Genomic DNA, 17,809 nt, shown 5'->3' with positions numbered 1-17,809 from the left:
GTCCAACATCGCCTGCTTGCTTGGCTCCGTTTCCCCATGCAGAACCCATCCTTGGCATCCTTTCCCTGCTCCCCAAACCAGCTCCCTCTGCTCTCCCGGCCTCCCCAAGTCTGTTTAATTTAGTGCGTGCAATCGCACAGCAATTGGCTTCTCGTTTGCTGGGCTGCCGAGGCCACTCTTGATTAGAGAAAGGAGGGGAGCTGACCTTAGCTTCCCCTCGCTGCTGACCCGGCACGGTAATTAATGTCGACGTGGGCTTCACAATGTATTTAGGCGAAGTAATTGGCCCTGGTGCAAGATGCACGGTCACTAATTACAACACAACAAGCTCTTACCAACTGCAAGTGCACGTGCTGGTGTTGTACGCCAGCATGGCTACAGCACGGGGCCCTGGCCCTCTGCCTGCTCTCTTTCCCTGGTCCCTAATCCCAGCTCTGGAGGGCGGCGGGGACCCCGTTTCCATGGATTTCCCCTTGCAGCTCGGGTTTCCGGATGCTCAGAGCCGCAGCAGGCATGAACGTAGCCCTCCCTGGGGCACAGCCCTTCCTGTCTGTGCAAACGCCTGGCTCTCCTCTCACCTCTGCTCTCGCTCTTAAGGATTTTCCCTGAAGAGAGTGGGGTGGAAAGGGTATCAAAAAGGGTATCGGAGGAGGAATTTTGCTTTGGCCATGGCAGGCTGGGTGGGAGTTCATCTGCTTCCAGCTCCTAATTCAAAACATCCCACTGCAGAGAGCACGCCAGCTCAGCCTGGCCTGGGAAATAAGGGGTTAAAGTTGCAAAGGAGCAAAAAAAAAAAAAAAAAAAAAAATCCCCCAAAGAGATTAAATAAAGCAACTACAGTTGTGTAAGCGTCATATAATTTAATCAGGTTTGCTTTTATTTGTCTTTTTACTCAGAGTGTAACATTAGCTATTGCAAGTGACGGGAGGAAACGGCACTTGCTCACGCACACGCTAATCCGCAGTGAGCATCAGGCAGTCGGTACCAGCTCCCTTTCTCTTTAGGTTTTGGGGGGGGAGGTTTTTTGCTTTGTGCGAATTTAAGTCTGATTAAATATTTAATTCAGTATTGTTCATTTATTTCTGCTAATGATCAGCAAGTTAAACATGGGGGCCCAGGGAGGCGACAGGCATGGGGGGGCTCAGGCATTGCCACGCTGCTTGTGATGGGAGTTTCATGTCCTCCCGTGCTCCCTGCCAAGGCTCCAGTGGGATGGTCACTGTTGGGCAGGACCCATTTCTCATCTTATTAGAGATCCTCCTTCTCCACTGAAGGGAGAAAGTCTCTCGTCCCATGGTCTCCTTTGCCTGGCTGCAAAAGCACCAGCAGCACACAGGAGTGGGGATGCAGCACGTCTCCCTCTGCCCCAGTTTTACTGGTGGGTCTGGTAGGTCTCCAGCGCAGCTGCTGTGCTCCAGCTGGCTCTCGGGTCTTCGCATGCTGAGGAATCAACTGGCATCTTGTGTCCCCATAGGGAGCAGCTGATGCTGCTGAACCTCAGGCATCTGCCTGAGTTACCAGCATCATTGCATCAAGGTCCCCACGTAGGCTGGAGGGAGGGACTCCAGGAAAACATAATTTAAAGCATTTCTATTCCTAGCAGGATGTTATCCTCTGACTTGCATTAAGGGAAATTGAGCCACGTGCTTGCTTGCGTGGTGCCTGCAAGAGGTACCCCGAAGACAGGGGCAGAGAGGGTTTGCCACTCCCCCATCGCCCTTCTGGGATGCTCTGGGGCAGATGTCCCCGCTCGCCTGGGTGATGAGGGTGACAGTGGCACCTGGGGGCTTGTATCGCAGAACTGACAAGGACTGGGTGGGAAACGGGGTTTTTGTCCAGTGGCAAAGAGCGTTTGGGGGGAGGAAGTTACAGCCACAAGGAGTTTTGCTGAACTGAAGAGCACAGATCCAAAGTTTTGATTGAAGTGAAATGATTTGATGTGTCAAAACCCTGTTCTTCATTTTGAGTTGGTGTTTTGAAATGAAAAGTGTTGTTTTGTCTCCAAATATCAACATGAAATGAAATTTTTCACTTATTCTCCCAATCAGGAAGACAAGGGGGGGAAAAAAAATCATTAAAATTGACGTTTTACCACAGCAAGGCTTTTATTCAGAGGAAACCATCTTTTCTAATGGGAAAACGTTTGTGTTGTAGAAATGTTCATTTCTGATAAGAAATGTGGTCAGGGCTGACCAGAGCTGGGCTGACGACGGCAGCGCAGGAATGAAAGCATCTCAGCCTAGTCCCTGCTGAGTCCTACACAGCTAGGTGTGGCCAGAAATACACCTTCAAATGTCTCAAGAGGAAAGGCAATATTTCAGGCTGTGGTCAGGAGCGGGGCATACCCAAGTTTCTGCTGTTTGCTTCCCTGTCTGAAATGCAGCCCCCCAAAACCAGGCAGGTTTGCTGCCAGCGGAGCTCAGGGTTATGGCTTTATTTGCTTTCTGTGCGATACCCAAAACGTGTGTTGCGGTGTCTTGGGTGGGAATTGAGCTGCTTGTTAGCTGAAATTGAAAATGGTAATTTGTGTGTGTGTTTGGGAGAGAAAAAGAGTTTGGTTTTGAGAGGGAAGTGCGTGTATGTGCCTGCACATGCGTGAGAGAGTCTGTATGGAAGCGTGTGTATATATATACATTGATGACCCGAGACTGTGTTAACCCTATGCTGAGATATTGCAAACCAGATAATATTTCTGGAGGGAACTCAGGCTGATCACCAAAGAGGAAGTTTGGTAGTAAGGAGAGAGCAAATCCAGCTGCTTTTTGACCCTTTTTCATCCTTTCCTCTTGGGGGATGAGGGTGAATTCAGGATCTTGTGCAGCCCAACCACCTTCTCATTGCCCTCCCGCTCGAGCCCATCTCCCAGCTTTGCTCTATCCTTGCAGGTCCAGGCAAATGTGGAGAAGTCCTTGACCCTCTTTGGGCAGCTCCTGAACAAGAAGCATTTCTTGCTGACCTTCATCCGCACTCTGGAGGCTCAGCGGAGCTTCTCCATGCGGGACCGTGGCAACGTGGCCTCCCTCATCATGACAGCGCTGCAGGGCGAGATGGAGTACGCCACGGGGGTGCTGAAGCAGCTCCTCTCCGACCTCATTGAGAAGAACCTGGAGAGTAAGAACCACCCCAAGCTGCTTTTGCGGAGGTGAGTGTCCATCCAAGAGGTCAGAGCTGTGGGACAGTGCCCAGTCTCTTCTGAGCATGTGGACACAAGCTGGTGTCCTTTAGGGATGCCATCAGTGATGGCTTTGGTGTTGGCTGTGGCAGTGTCGGCACTGGGTCTGTGGTCAAGCGTTTTCTTGCCTGTCTGCGTGTAAGTATGAGAGGGATGTGGGACTGCCTGGACCCAGCCAACTCAGGAGTCGCCCATGGGATGTTCTTGCTCTGGTTTGGCCCATGCAGGTTCATGTTGTCTGGGAAGGAGGGAGCAAGATGCTTGGCAGCTGCCGGCTGCGTAGGCTGGTGCAGGGAGGATGCATGCTGGTGTCAGGCGCTGTTGTGTATCTCTGCAGCGATGCTTCCACCCGCCTTCCCTTTTCCAGGTGACCAGGCGGTCCCCCACACCTCTCAGCACGTGGGGCAGCTCTTGCCTTGCCTGGAGGCTGCCTTGCTGCATGGGTGCCTCCATGGGCTGGCAGCAGGCAGGATTCCTCCCTTCCTTGCTGCTTCCTCGGGGCTTGCCCACCTTTCCAGGCACGTGGGGGTTTTCCTGGGAAAGCCAAGCGGATCTTCGCAAGCTGGGAGTCTCGCCGGGGCTGGGGGGGGAGCGTGAGCAGGAGGCAGCCTGCCAAGCCCTGCCGTGAGTCTGCCTGGCCCATCAATATTTAACGATAGCTCTGAGCTCTCCTTCATCACGGGCTGATGAATATTGAAAGATACACCAAGTGCTGAACAAAAACAATTAATAAGCTCTACCAGCCCAGCTTGAGGCCCTCTGAGCCATCTTCTCCCTTCGCACGCCATACCGTGCCTCCCCATGTCCGTCTCCATCAGCCCCGTGCCACCAGCTTCCAGTGGATATGCAGGGACGGCTGAGAGCCACGGGGCTTGCAAGTCAGCAGAAAGGCTCAAGAAAACCAGAGCATCTTTCAAACATCAACCAATGTTTGTGGCATGGCCAGACCAGGCAAACCCTGTTGGGTTTTGTGTGCCTGGCCCTGGGGAGACGCCTGGAGAAGGCACAGATGCGAGCTTGTCCCAGTTACATCCCTGCTACCTTCCCTCGGCCGGTCTCTTTAGGCACATTGCTTTCTTACTTTCTCTGCTTCATTCATCACATTTCAAGGGTGCCCTTAATTTCTCAAAGCACCTCATTAGCAATGTGCCAGAGAGGGGGTGCAGTGCAGACCTGTGGCTGGCCGGGAGAGGGGTACCTGGGTCTTGGAGGTGCTGACCCCTGTACCCCATCTCTGTTCCCCGAGTGCATCCTTAGGCTCTTCCCTTCTTGCTGTCCCTCCACAACACCAGGCTTCACTGAAATATTTAAACTGCACTTCTAGCTCCTGGGTCTCTCAGAGCATCATAAAGCCGCTGCCATTGGAGCAAAACTCCGGAATGAAGTAAATCAATAAAATATAAATAAAAGGCAGTGCGGGGAGGCCAGCAGCTGCAATGGCTGAGCTGTGGGAGTGACACAGGGGCAGAACCCAGCCTGCGCCAGTGCGGCAAGAGCCGGCAGCCCGAGGACTGTCGGTGCCGAGCCACGGAGCTTGAGGGCCCATCGCAGGTGGAGCTGCAGGAGGCTTAGGACAGGGATGAAGTCCCCTGGCCAGTACCTTGCTTGTGCTTCCCTGAGTGATATTCAATGAAGAGACTTTGTTCTTCCCGCAGCCACGGTGTGGACCGAGTGGTGCTGAGGGCTGTGCTTCTCTATCCTTTTGATTAGCCCTGCTGTTGGGCGTGAGAGTGTGCTTACCGCCCAGGGCAACTGGATTAACAGTAATCTAACTGGGGAGAGCTGTTATTTATTATTTTGTTACTGGATAATCCCCCCATTGCTGTGGCATCTGGCTCTATTTCAGATAAAGACAAACATCCACAGGAGCTCGGGTAGTGGCACTTCAGACGAGTGTTACAGGGTTGTCAGCAAAGGACCTGGTCTGGGGCCGGGGAGGATGTCTGCTGAATAGCTTCAGTCCACCCCTCCCTTGGCTTCTTCCCCATGTCCCTTTCCTTCTCCCTTTTTTTTCTCTTGATGCATTAATCTTAACCCAGCAGGCGCAGGAAGGCTTCCCTCCCCTGCAGGCTCAGGTATTACCATCCCTAATGGTTTAAGGAGGGCTGTGCTATTCTAGGGAGGGTAAAAAGGGCTAAGCCCCATTAGCACGAGAGCAAGCCTTGGAAGGGACTATACGACCCTGAGTCAGCTTGAATAAACTCTGGGAGAGTGAATTTCCTACCCCAGCCATCTGGCCATCAGGAACTGCTCCTGGCCCATCTGCTGGGCATTGCATTGCCGTCGGGCAGTGGAACTCCTTCTGGTGGCTCTGAGGTTCAGGTTCCTTCTGGGTTTTGTTTCTTGAGTCAACCCATTTGTATCCGTTCCTGTGGTGCAACATGAATGCAGCCATGTCCCTGAGGTTATTAGTATTGCTTGTGCTTTCAGGAGCATCTGCGTTTGCAAGTGGCTGATCTGATGATTAATGGGTGGATAAGCTGAAGAAGCCTAACCAGAGAGGGTCGAGGGGCTGGATGGCATTTTTACTTTAAAGGAAGCGAAAGCCACTTTAAAATAAGTGGATGTGTTAAGGGGAATTTTAATCTTGTGGCAGTGAGACCAGGCTGTGGTGCAGAGACAGGCACGTTAAGCTGCCCTTGTAGGGCTGCATGGTTCACCTGGGTCCTGTGTTACCCTCGGCTCCCTCCATGCCAGGCTATCCCTCTCCTCTGCTGGTGCAGCATGTCCTGGCTGCAGAACCACCACCCTGAGGTCCCCACATCCTATTCGGACCCACCATGTCTCACACCCATCCTGTGGGATCCTACTCTCCCTCTTGCGCACATGCTGTGCGGTGATGGTCCCAGACAGACACAGGCAACTCCCCTGGACCTTCCCTGCCATGCTGCTTTGGAGCATGGTGGCCTCTGGATTTGGCTTTAGGGAACTAGGGGCAGTATATAGGTTTTCTCAAGGCAGTTTTGGCTGCTTCCTTCAACTGCATCTCTAAAAGCTGAGAGGCACGGCTCCATTTGTAAACTCCTTTTGGAGCAGGTGGTTGCAGCACTGTTCATTGCAAACTCCTACATCACCACCCCACTCCGGGGAGACACACAGAGACCCAGGATTTCCACCATGCAGGCAGGGAAGGGTTAAATCCCAAGCCTGGCACAGTGTCTTTGCACTGTGCTCCGAAGGTACCTGGAAAACAGCTCAACCTTCCATCCACTGCTCTTACTCCTTTCTCCTTTAATCCCCTTGTTTTTGGCTGAATTAGTACTGGGGATAAGTTTGACCAAAACCATATTGGGATCAAAGTCTCCAGTCCTAAATCCAACAGTGGCTTTAACCAAGGCCACGTGCCACTGGACCGGTGCCCTCTCTGCATTGCGGGGCTCTGCATCCCTGCCCGAGAGCCACCCGGATCCAGGCCCAAGGGCAGGGGCACAGAGAGAAGCGAGGGTGCAGAGTGTGGCCTCCTGAGTCTTCACCGTCACCACTGCTGAGTGCCAAGAACCAGGCGTCCTCTCCTCCAGCAGTTCTTCTGAGCAGACCTTGCACAGGCTGCTGGGGAAAACTCTTTATCCCTCCAGTATTAGTGGTGATTGTCTTGCTTTACTGTGGGCTTTGAGGCTGTAGAGATCAAGGGCTACTTTGGGAGTTGCAGAGAAGTCCCATGTCACCCAGTAGTGGTGGGCCTGGGTCAGGGCAATAGCGGTATTGAGTGCATTGCAGGAGCAGAAGTCAGCAGCAGCTCCCAGGTGGGGAGAGGGGCTTCCAGCTACATCAGGCACACGGTGATGTGAGAGGAGGTGCTCCTGTTGTGGGAATTTGGGCCAGGATCTGACTTTGCCTGGCAACTTCAGCTTTTCCCTTCAGGTTGTGCTTTAACTGGGGAGCTTGAGGTAAGTTTGGTGACATTTTTACCTGACTTAGGTATCTCATACAATCCTTCTGTGGAGGGAGCTGCCCGGTTCCAGTGGGACATGATGGAAGAAGCAAACTTCAATGAAGTAGAAGGTACCAGGGAGAAGCAGAAAGCTGGTCGTCCCCTGGGTGAGACTCCCCATGGGACAAGGTCGTGCTCAGCTCTCTCCAGTTCTCTAAATATGCTGGAGACCAATTTGCTTCTCCCTCCTGGGGGGCTGCTGTGGCTCAGCCTTGCGGATGGGCAGGCTTTCCACTAGAGCTTTTGCTGTCTGCTTGTGCCCCTTTGCTTCGAGGCTCCTGCCTTTCCACATGTGACCTTTTAAAGCCAAAAATAATTTAACCACAGTCCAAGGCTGAGGTGGCAATGAGCGAGATCAGAGACCTTTAATATCCTCTGCTGACGGCTTTGCTATCTGCCTTCCCTACAGAACGGAGTCAGTGGCAGAGAAGATGCTGACGAATTGGTTCACGTTTCTGCTGTACAAGTTTCTGAAGGTGAGTTTGAGAAGGGATGGCAACCCTGCGTGGTCAGGGAGGTGGTTCCCGCCTTGCTGGGACGGGCAGTGTTTTACCCAAAGCCTGGGCTGATGTGCTCCTGAGCGCTCCCGCTCCCTTCCGGAGCAGAGATCGCTTCCCAGGCCTCTGTTCCCATCCTGGGTTTCTGAGATGTGATTAGTGATTCTGAGTCTCCTTTTGGGGAAGTAGCTGAGGTTGAGAAATGAAATCCAGACCAGGATTGCTTAATGTGTAGTGGGTTTGAGAACTTCCTAAAAACGGTACCTGGAGAAAGGATAAATCTGAAGCAACTCAGCTGAGTCTTGAATCCCTATGGAGTGGTCCACATTCCTCCCTTCTTGCCTCTGCTTGTGTAACTTGGGAGGAAGAAGCCCCAGGAGCTGGTCCTTCTGTAGACATGACTGTCTGTAGACATATTTCTGCCTGTTTGAGCTGTATTTTGATGTGCTGCACTCTTCATTTAATGCCGCTGCTTTTCCTTCATCTCTTTGACACTGAGGCTCCACGGTAGTGGAATTGTTTCCCCAGGCATCTCCACTTCTGCTGCTGCTTCCCCTCCAAAAAGTGTCCTGGTGGGGATGGATGCCCCATGGGGCCTGTTGGCAGCTGGGAACACAGCTCTCTCCACCACGTGTGCACGAGGGTGCAGAGCCCGTTAACTTGAATTTGCCTTTTTCCCAATTTCATCGGGGCAGCAGAAGAGGATGCCAAAGCGTAAGGGCTCTTTTTACTGCTGGTTCATCCAACCCATATAGAGAACATTTATTCCGTCAGCACTGGTGCTTCCAGCTGCTAGAGCTGCACCAGCGGCTGTACAGGTTACACAGCTGCAGCTCCAGCCCATGGAGCCCCGGGTTGGTCCTGCTGCTGCTTTGGCGTGACACTGGTCGGGTGAATGGTGTCTCTGGTCCCACTGTGGGTTTGTCAGTCAACAGAGCTGTTTCTTGGGATCCTGCCTGGTGTCAGTGCAGGAGGCTGGGTGGCACACAGCCGTTTTTGTGGGATTTCATCCCTCATTAAGATAAAGAGGGTTTGAACCATTTCCAACCGAGAGATGAGAGCGAGCAGGAGTCTGTGCAGAACTCAAGTGATCGTCAACGAGAGGTGATTTATAATATCACTTACATGCACTTGGCTTTTTGCCTCTGTTGAGGGATAGCCTGTATCTATAAAAATCTAGCTGTAGTGTGTGGTGGAGATTGCTTTCCAGGGGTGGGAGGGGAGAAGAGTTGTGCCGATTGTGGGGAGATGTCAAACCTCCTGCCGCTTCTTTGTGCCGGGTCTTTGCTCAGTGGGGTCACCCTCCACCCCGGCACTGGCAGTGCCCAGTGGGATCAGGTAGGATGTGCCTGGTGGGATCAGGTAGGACACTGGCAGATGGCTCTTTGGGCTCTGCGGGGTCAATGGGACAGGCAGGAGTAGCTCTTGCTGTGGATAGACTCCTTCAGGGCTCCCTGAAGTGGATGGGATTGTGCTTTGGCCAAGCAAAGCACAGTGCACAGCCTTTGAATGCCCACAGCAGCGTTTGGGGACGTTGCGTTCATGTGTGTGACTTAACGCCCTTGGCCTGTCCCCGGCTGGGCTGGGCCATGTGGGCAGGTGACACCTTGTTCAGGGGCATGTTCACCTTGTTCAGAAGCTGCTTTGGATCTGCTCATGTGCCACCACTGTCCTGCATCTGTCCTTGTACAGCCCCATCCCCCTTTGGAGAGGCTTGTGGGTGCATCACCAGTGCGGGGCAGGTCTGAGAATAAGCAGTAGCAGAAGAGAGAGATGTGGGGATGGGACCAGGGCAATGCCTTTTTATAAAGTCCTTGGCTACGCCATGGCTTTGGTGGGGGCAAACACCTCCTGTCTCTGGGTGGTAGCAGCAGGAGAGAAAAGTCTGATCTAGATGCACCATTACAGGAGGAACAAATGTGGAGTGCCTGGATAAATCCCCTGGCTGTGAGATTTGTTATGCTGGGGATCATCTCCCTGGGGAAGTGGTTGAAACTCCATCGCTTGGGTCACTTGAGTTAGACTGGAAGAGACTTGAGGATGCACTCATGGCCCCTCCTGGGTTGGTCCCACCAGAGGAGAGCCACGGGGCTGTTTCCGCCTGTCTCCCGGCAGGAGAAACCTGTGGAGTAGGTGGAGAGGTATCACAGTAGACAGCCAGCAGGGAAACTGCACCAAACCGCGGTAATTGTGCATGTAAATGAGGCAGGCGGACCTGTGCCCAGCTGCCAGATCGGGTCTCAGCAAACCTGCCCTGAGCAGGGCCATATCGCGTGGCCGTGATATGCTGGGGCGAGGGACGGAGACAGGGACAGGACAGCCCCCCCTGCCCAGGGCCAGCAGCGTGGGGAACCAGCCAGGACTGGCGCTTTCACAGGGACCCTGTAGTAGCATTTATCAGACTCTTAATGAGACACCCCAGGGAAAGGGAGGGGGATAAATCGAGACAAGTGCTGAAAAATGCACGATATTAGGTGCCTGATGAGCTAGATCTAGTCAATAAGACAGTTTGAGTGTTAGCTGGCTCGCCTCAGCCTGCTCCCAATGTACCGATGCGTGCATGCACGGGGGTGTTTGCAGCCACCCTCCTCCAGCTCGCCTCGCATGGAGAGCCCCCCCAGAGCCCCCCTCGCTCAGGCTCCCAGCAGTGAGCAAACTGCATCGGGGCTGGCAGCGTAGGCATGGCCGCATTTGGGAGGCAGGCTGCCCTCCATCAACTCGCGGAGCCAACCGGCCCCATCTCAGCAGTCCCCTCGTGTTTCTCACTCAGTGGAGCTCATCTCGGGGCAACTGCCCGGCACCGGTTTCTGCAGTCCCTGTTCATTTTGGTGGTCTCTGTCAGGGATGAGCCCTAAACTGTCCTCATCTGTTGTGGCTCAGTGAGCTGTGACGCACATCAGCATCTCGGCCCCGGTCCTCAAGAGCCAGTGGGGACAGTGAGGTTGGGAGTGAGGTTTTGGATTTTAAGGGTAGGACCCACATTTGGAACAGGTGGGGAAGCCAGGCTGCAAGGTGGAGGATGCACAGAGTCAGGGCGACAGGGCAGAGGGGCTGTTTTGGTTGACATTAGTGTGCCCGACAGGTCAGAAGGACACCAGGATCCTGGGGCATGCAGGAGCCCCCAAAAGCCTGCATGGTGCTGGAGGAGTGATGTATCCGTCACCACGACCACTGATGCCTCCATCCCCCCGGGGAGGCCTTAGGGCCAGCTCTAAACCATGAATCCAAAAAGAGATTTATTCCCCATCAGCCCAGCCGGTGTCCAAGGAGCGGAGGTGATGCTGTGATGCCTGGAGTGCAACCAGGCCACCAGTGTGGGAAGGGCTGAAGCCACCTCTCTCAGTGGGGGATCCCCAGAGGTGGGCACAGAACTGCAGATGGGGGGGGGGGGCAGCAACCATGCCTCGCGGGAAAGGTGAAATCTGTGGGCTGGGGTGGAAGCAGCTGTGCCAGATGTGAGCAGGAGCCCCACTCCAAGCTATCCTCCATCCACACCACTTCTGCAGACTTGGAAGTTCTATGAGGAGTTTTTACAAGCAACCAAAAGAAACAACTCGAGTATTTCCACCGTGGCTGGAGGGGTGGGCTCAGGATGCCATAGAAGCCACCGGGGTCTCACCACCTTGCAGACAGCCTGGCACTCTTGCCTTGCCGGGCAGCCGGTAATGCACAGTGTAGCACCCACCTTGGGTCTCTCACTTTTCCAAGCTGACTTAATGAAGCCGAGTTTGCAAATGAAACATAATTTCAAAGACAGGCGTGTTGTCGGAAGGTCTGGGGATGATGTATGCCTGTTCCTACTCGTTAGCAGCTGTCTCTTTAATTACCACAGATGCTAACGAGATGCTAACAGCATATGGTGACAGGGAGAGCAGTCGCACTTTGCACCAAAGTACAATTTATTTGTGAGGCGGCTGGGAGGGAGGGGCGAGGGCTAGTGGGGTAAAATCTGCTGGGACTTCTCCTTGTCCTCTGCTCCCATTTTACCCTTTTTTCTCCCTTAGGGCTAATGCCTGTATCTGGAAGGGCTCCTTGGGATGCAGCTCAGGGGAGAGGTTTGGGCCCTGGGTGATAAAGGGGTGTCCACTTCCAGCCCCCCTACACCAACTCATGGCTCTAGGCTGGTTGGTGCCTCCAGATCTTTTACTGTTCCTGGGTCACTGCAGTTCCAGCATCCAGCATCTCTGGGGGAAGTGTCTGGTTCAGTTTCCCTCTCCCTTCTTCCCACCTATGAGATGGATGCTGATGTGGCTCTGGCTGGTGGCTAAAGCTGCCTTTGACTATAGGGTTTGGCACTGGGAACATATAGGTGGCAAATGGTTTAACTGCAGGAAACCTCATCGCCTGGTCCCCCCCCCATCAGCTGGAGACTCCGGGTAGGGTTGTCAGTGAGTTGCTCTCTTGCTTTTCCTTCCCGGCGGATCTGTCTAGCTGTGCCCAGCTGTCACATGGAGGAACTCCTTTGACCTTCTGTCATGTGCGACTGGGCTCCTGGCAGATGCCAGAACCGCATTGTGATACCTGGGCAAGAGCCCCCAGGCTGTCCCACTGCAGCGTGTCCTGTCCAGTCCTCACGTGCATCTCTAGGCTGGGCCAGCTCAAAAGATAGGCTATATCCCATACACAAAGTCCCCAGACCCAACTTGCTCCTCACTAGCCCTGAATTTAACCTTTTTAGTTTGTTTTTGGCCTGTAGAATGAGCAGAATTCACCAGGGAGTGTCTGGAAACTCTGGGAAGCTGACCCTAGGGGTTGATAGACAAGGGAGCAACCTCCAGCGGGCTTAGAAGGAGAGAATGAGTTCCTCCACGGGATGAATTTTACCATGTACCCCCTTGCAGTCTTGAGCAAGGGCTGGAAACTCTTTATAAAGCTGCATATGGGGCTTGGTGCTGCAGGGCCACAGTGGTGGTTCTTGAAAGGCAGAGCTGGTGCCTGGCACCTTCTCACCCCTCTCTCTCCCTCTCCTCCATCCCCTGTCACACAGGAGTGTGCTGGGGAACCGCTCTTCATGCTCTACTGCGCCATCAAGCAGCAGATGGAGAAGGGACCCATTGATGCCATCACAGGAGAGGCTCGCTACTCCCTCAGTGAAGACAAGCTTATCCGGCAGCAGATTGACTACAAAATGCTGGTTAGTGCAAGCGGAAACCTCACTGGTACCGGTGCTTGCCAGGACTGCTAGGTCCAGCTATTTAACAAGATCTTGGAGGCACCCAAAGTACTTTGCAGAGAGTGGTATATCTCTTGTTCTTCTCTCCGGCATCCCTGGGGTGCCTCTTGCCCTGCCTGTGTGGTGCCTATCCCAGTTAAGGTCAGAAACGGGGCCTTTGCATGGCAAGGTTTGCTCTTGCCATGGAGCTGAGAAAGCCAAACGGGAACTGAATCCCCCTCCATGCCTCTCCCAGCAAACTCCATGGCCCTGACAGGTATGGGGCCAGAGACGCTGTTGAGCGCATGCTACCTGGAGCAGCCAGCGGCTTGTGTTTGGTGGGGATCAAAGTTAGAGCCTTGAGATTACTGCAGGAGATGGAGAGATACATTTCTTCCTCCATATGAGCCATCTCCTCTGTCCAGCTGAAAGATAAGCCAGGCCCTTCCCCTGGCTGAGCCTGCAGCTGGTTCTTCACCACCTCGATCTCCACCAGGGTAGGGTTGGGAGGGGAGTGGAGCGTGCCCAGGCATCCCTCAGGCTAGACAGGTTTTGGTGAGTTGCGCATGGTTTGCTGGCCCAGGATTCCTTCACTGAGGGTGGTGGGGAGAGGTGGGGGGAAAGGGGGATCAGGAATATGTCATGTGGCTGCAACTCTGCCGTGGCCTGGGAGGTGAGAAGACATGGTCTGTAGACAGCTGTAGCCCCCTGTCCTTGGACCTTGCAGCCAACATGTCACAACCTCTCACTCGAGTCTTTTTGCCCCTCCTGTGCTGTGCAGACCCTCAACTGCGTGAATCCCGAGAACGAGAATGCCCCGGAGATCCCTGTCAAGGTGCTGAACTGCGACACCATCACGCAGGTGAAAGAGAAGCTGCTGGACGCTGTCTACAAGGGGGTGCCCTATTCCCAGCGACCCAAAGCCGGAGACATGGACCTGGGTAAGAGAGAGGCCAAGCACTTCCCTGCGGGGAGCAGGGATGTGACTAAGAGCAGAAGTGCCAAAAAAACTGTTCAAGGCAAGAAAATCCGCATCTCTTACAGGAGAGGGAACCTGGCAGGACCAGAGCATTTGTGCTTGTCCAGTCCACTTTTGCTGTGCTGGTGGCACTGACTGTGTGTGGGCACCCCAGGCATGAGAGTGTGGGTCCTGCCAGTAGAGAGGGTGGGGAGAGGAGCTTCCTCAGCTCTGGCTGTGGTCTGGATTGCAGGCTTGAGGTGGCTGAGGTCCAAGGAGGCCAGCAATAGTTGAGAACAGTGTTAATAGTCCTGTTCTTAAAGGTGGGGCAGGAGAATGAAGAGGAGAGGAGCAAAGGAAACGGTCACCAGGGTCAAATCGATGCTGTCTTTCCCTGAGTACTTAGAAACAGGTTTTGCCCCACAGCATATTGATAGTCATCAGTCATGGGGTTTGAAGGTGCTGGGAGGGCTCTTTTGTTGGTGCCCAGACCGTGCTCCTACCCTTCCCTCGGCTTTGTGCTCCTATCGCTTCCTAACCACGAGCCCTTCTCCCTCATGGGGACAGAGTGGCGGCAGGGCAGGATGGCCCGGATCATACTGCAGGACGAAGATGTGACCACAAAGATTGACAATGACTGGAAGAGACTAAACACCCTGGCCCACTACCAGGTAAGGCTGTCCGTGGTGCAGAGCCCTGAGCAGTCACCAGCTGCTTTGAGCTTGAGCATCTCTTCTCCCTCTTCAGCTTGGTTAGGGCCTGGGCTCAGCTCTCCAGACCGTGCTGCTCATGCAGGGGTATGGCCAGGAGGTCTGCAGTCACTTTCCTGCCTGGGCCCCATGTTTATGGTCCCTCCATTCAAAGAAGCACTAAATGGGGCATCTCCAGGAGTCATAGAGGCTGTTCCCTGCTCTGACCTTACTTTGCCATTTTCATGCCAAGTTCCTGGCGTGTTCCTGTTCTGACCCCTTCCCCCGAGCTGTCACAGAGGCAGATATGTAGGTCTCCTTTGCTGGAGGTGGATGTCCCTGGGGTGGGGTGCAGTGTAGCTTCATCCCTCCTGGGCTGGTTTCTCCCTGCTGCGGGGCTATTCCTCCTGTGCCTCTCCCATGTTGCAGCCTGCTCACACCATCTCTGCCCCCAGGTGACGGATGGCTCCTCGGTAGCCCTGGTACCCAAGCAGAACTCGGCATACAACATCTCCAACTCCTCCACCTTCACCAAGTCCCTCAGCAGATACGGTGAGCGTGCAGGGGCATCCCCCGCTGTGCAGGCAGGGGAGGGAGCACTGGGCTGGGCTTGCAGACCAAGGCACAGGGCACGTGTAATTGTGTCTCACATGAACAAGGTTGTCCAGATCCCTAGCTCTCCTGCACCATGATATTTATTCTGGTGTTGGAGAGGGAGCAGATGCCCTCAGAGCCATCTCTCTGCAATGTGTCAGACTCGGGGGAGAAAGACGTGTCAGATGGCTGCTGCTAAGGGATCCCCTCCCTTTTATTCCCCTGAAATCTAATTAGCACAGAGGCACTTTGCACTTAAATAAGCAGAGTTGAGGACTCCAGCGAATGTGCTGGCAAGCGTACATCAGCCTTGGTTTGGAAGGGAATAGTGCGGTCAGCTCAGACTGGCACAGGAGGCATCTGTGATCCGGGCACCTGCAGTGCTGGGAGCAGGACAGGCCTCTGCAGAAACCCTTCCATGATGGTTCTGGCTCCTGTACATCAGCCAGGCTTGAACAAAGCCCGGCAGGCTGTGAGGACGGTCCCAGCAGAGCTCCCAATCCATGGTGACTGCAGAGGCTGGATCCCAAAGCTCCCATTTCATGGCCGTGATGTGCCCTGAAGCCACAGTGGAGGGAAGGGGAGCAGAGGGGCTGGTGGCAAGGTGGAGATGGGCAAGATACGAGCATCCCTCTCTGCTCGGTGCTTGCAGAGAGCATGCTGCGGACAGCCAGCAGCCCCGACAGCCTGCGCTCACGGACCCCCATGATCACCCCCGACCTGGAGAGCGGCACCAAACTCTGGCACCTGGTGAAAAACCACGACCACATGGACCAGCGGGAGGGCGACAGAGGCAGCAAGATGGTCTCCGAAATCTACCTGACCCGCTTATTAGCCACCAAGGTATGGCCCAGAGATGCAGAGCTGCCACTTGGGTTTTTAAATGAGTGGGGAAGGGCAGTGATTTTAGGTTGTCCGAAAGTGGCAAGCACTGCTTTTTTTATTAGCCTTCTGCTTCAGCACAGAAGGAGCTACTCTCTTGGTCTCTTTCCTGAGCTGGAAGTGATGTTTTCGTGTGTCAAAACCCTCAGTGAATATCCCTTGAGTGGATTTTCCTCTTTGCTTTTTGCACCCTTTAGCATTTTTACTGTTCCCTGTATCCTTGAGCAGCTGCTGGACTGCAAAGCAGAGATGCCCTGGGGCAGATGCCTCATCCCTTTTGGTGTTTGGGATAAAGCAGCAAAATCAGTGATGTGGGAAGGTTAATTACCCAGGGCATTTGGCATCACAGCAGGTTCCCCTTCCCTCAGCACATACAAAACCTTCTGTAGTGCCAAGTGGGCGCTGTGTGTCTGAAATGTCCCTAGAGAGGAGTGGAGGGCTTTGCTGAAGATACTGGCTCAGGATTGCAGAGACTGGGCTCAGCCATCTCCCCTGTGACTTGGCTCCCTGTCTCGTGGGACGAGGGCTTGTTCAGCAATGTCTGTCATCTGGTCTTGGGCACCTTAATGGGACCCTAAAAAGACCATGATATGACATACGTTCATTTGGGTTTTGCTCTATATGGTGTTTTTGTTTGTAGGCATTTAGTGGGCCAGATCATGCAGTGAAGGAGATATCACTGCAGTGTCTGTTTCCCAGTATAAACCACCGAGAACCAGTCGAGTTACACAGGCTGTACTGTGCTTCTCTTCCAGGTGGTAGGAATAGAAGTGGAATTGGTTTAAAGGCCGACCTTTAGTTAAAGGCTCATCTTTCTGCTGGCGCTGGATGTTGCTGAGCCACCCCTCTCTCTTTCTCCTCTTCAGGGCACCCTGCAGAAATTCGTGGATGACCTGTTTGAGACCATCTTCAGTACAGCACATCGTGGGAGTGCGCTGCCCCTCGCCATCAAATACATGTTTGATTTCCTGGACGAACAAGCCGATAAGCATCAGATCAATGACTATGATGTCAGGCACACCTGGAAGAGTAACTGGTAATGGAGAGGGACAATGGGCTGGGGGGCTAAGGATATCACAGCTAATGATATTTCCAACCCCTCCCCCAGGGAGCAGAAGTATGTCCCTGGAAACGATCCAGGACAAGAGAGGCCCATATCTCTGTATTTCGGGTGTGGGTAAATCCCTTGCATGCCTTCCCGCAGCAGAAAAAATCCCAGGAATGCAATGCTCCCTCAGCCCGTCCGTCCGTCCCCAAATCCCAGGCACCACGCTCCCCCTGACGGCTGGAGTCGGCCGAGGACCACAGCGGCTCTGTGCCCATCGCACCTTGGGCAAATGCCGCTTGGTCTTCTCCATCCTCCCGGCTCCTCCAGAGGTGCAAGCCCCAATTCTCATCTCGACTGTCCTAAAGGTGTTTCCACGCTCCCTCCTGTCCCTCAGCCAAACGTGCCCCAACAAAGTCAGCGTAAAGCCATGTATGCATCCTCCCTAACCTGGCCCGCAGAGCCAGCCCATCGGCTCTGCTAATTGCTCTCTGAAAAGCGGGGCGGAGTGGCTGATGAGACCTCCGTAAGTGCCGTGCTGGGGCCAGGGCTCAAGCAGACGTTGGCTGCTGCTCTGCAGCCCCCCCTTGGCATTTTTCTTTTCTGCTGCCTCACTGATTTCATCTCTCTGATCTTGCCGTTACTGGAGACGGGTACGTACATTCCCGTGTCTGGCATTTGTTAAATGGCAGCCAAATTGCTTTTGTGTAGTTCAGTAACTGTTGGCAATTAGCAGGGCAGGAAAAGAAACATTTTTAAATGGAGATGTGAGAGCGCGGAAGCGCTTGGAACTGATTTATAACTCGGTTTTCTATATTAAAAGAAGGAGCGAAAGGCAAGGGAGGGAAAAAAAAGCCCGCTCCGCAGGGGCTGGGCACGCAGGCTCCTG

General features: G+C 53.9%; 1 protein-coding gene across 3 annotated transcripts in view; it reads left to right on the top strand.

Moving 5' to 3' along the window:
- PLXNA1 (plexin A1) overlaps window positions 1–17,809 on the top strand; it is a 125,238-nt gene that overhangs the window by 94,630 nt on the left and 12,799 nt on the right. For all 3 annotated transcript variants that reach the window (XM_069812162.1, XM_069812160.1, XM_069812161.1), the window contains exons 22-29: window positions 2,886–3,142; window positions 7,513–7,579; window positions 12,588–12,734; window positions 13,534–13,693; window positions 14,278–14,381; window positions 14,855–14,951; window positions 15,646–15,836; window positions 16,742–16,911. In XM_069812162.1, coding sequence (XP_069668263.1) covers window positions 2,886–3,142; window positions 7,513–7,579; window positions 12,588–12,734; window positions 13,534–13,693; window positions 14,278–14,381; window positions 14,855–14,951; window positions 15,646–15,836; window positions 16,742–16,911 — 1,193 coding nt within the window. The remainder of the gene's footprint in view (window positions 1–2,885; window positions 3,143–7,512; window positions 7,580–12,587; window positions 12,735–13,533; window positions 13,694–14,277; window positions 14,382–14,854; window positions 14,952–15,645; window positions 15,837–16,741; window positions 16,912–17,809) is intronic.

The sequence above is a fragment of the Haliaeetus albicilla genome, chromosome 24 (assembly GCF_947461875.1).
Source record: "Haliaeetus albicilla chromosome 24, bHalAlb1.1, whole genome shotgun sequence".
NCBI classification, from domain to species: domain Eukaryota; kingdom Metazoa; phylum Chordata; class Aves; order Accipitriformes; family Accipitridae; genus Haliaeetus; species Haliaeetus albicilla.
The sequence above is the reverse complement of the archived record's forward strand: the minus strand, read 5'-3'. Positions and strand labels throughout refer to the sequence as shown.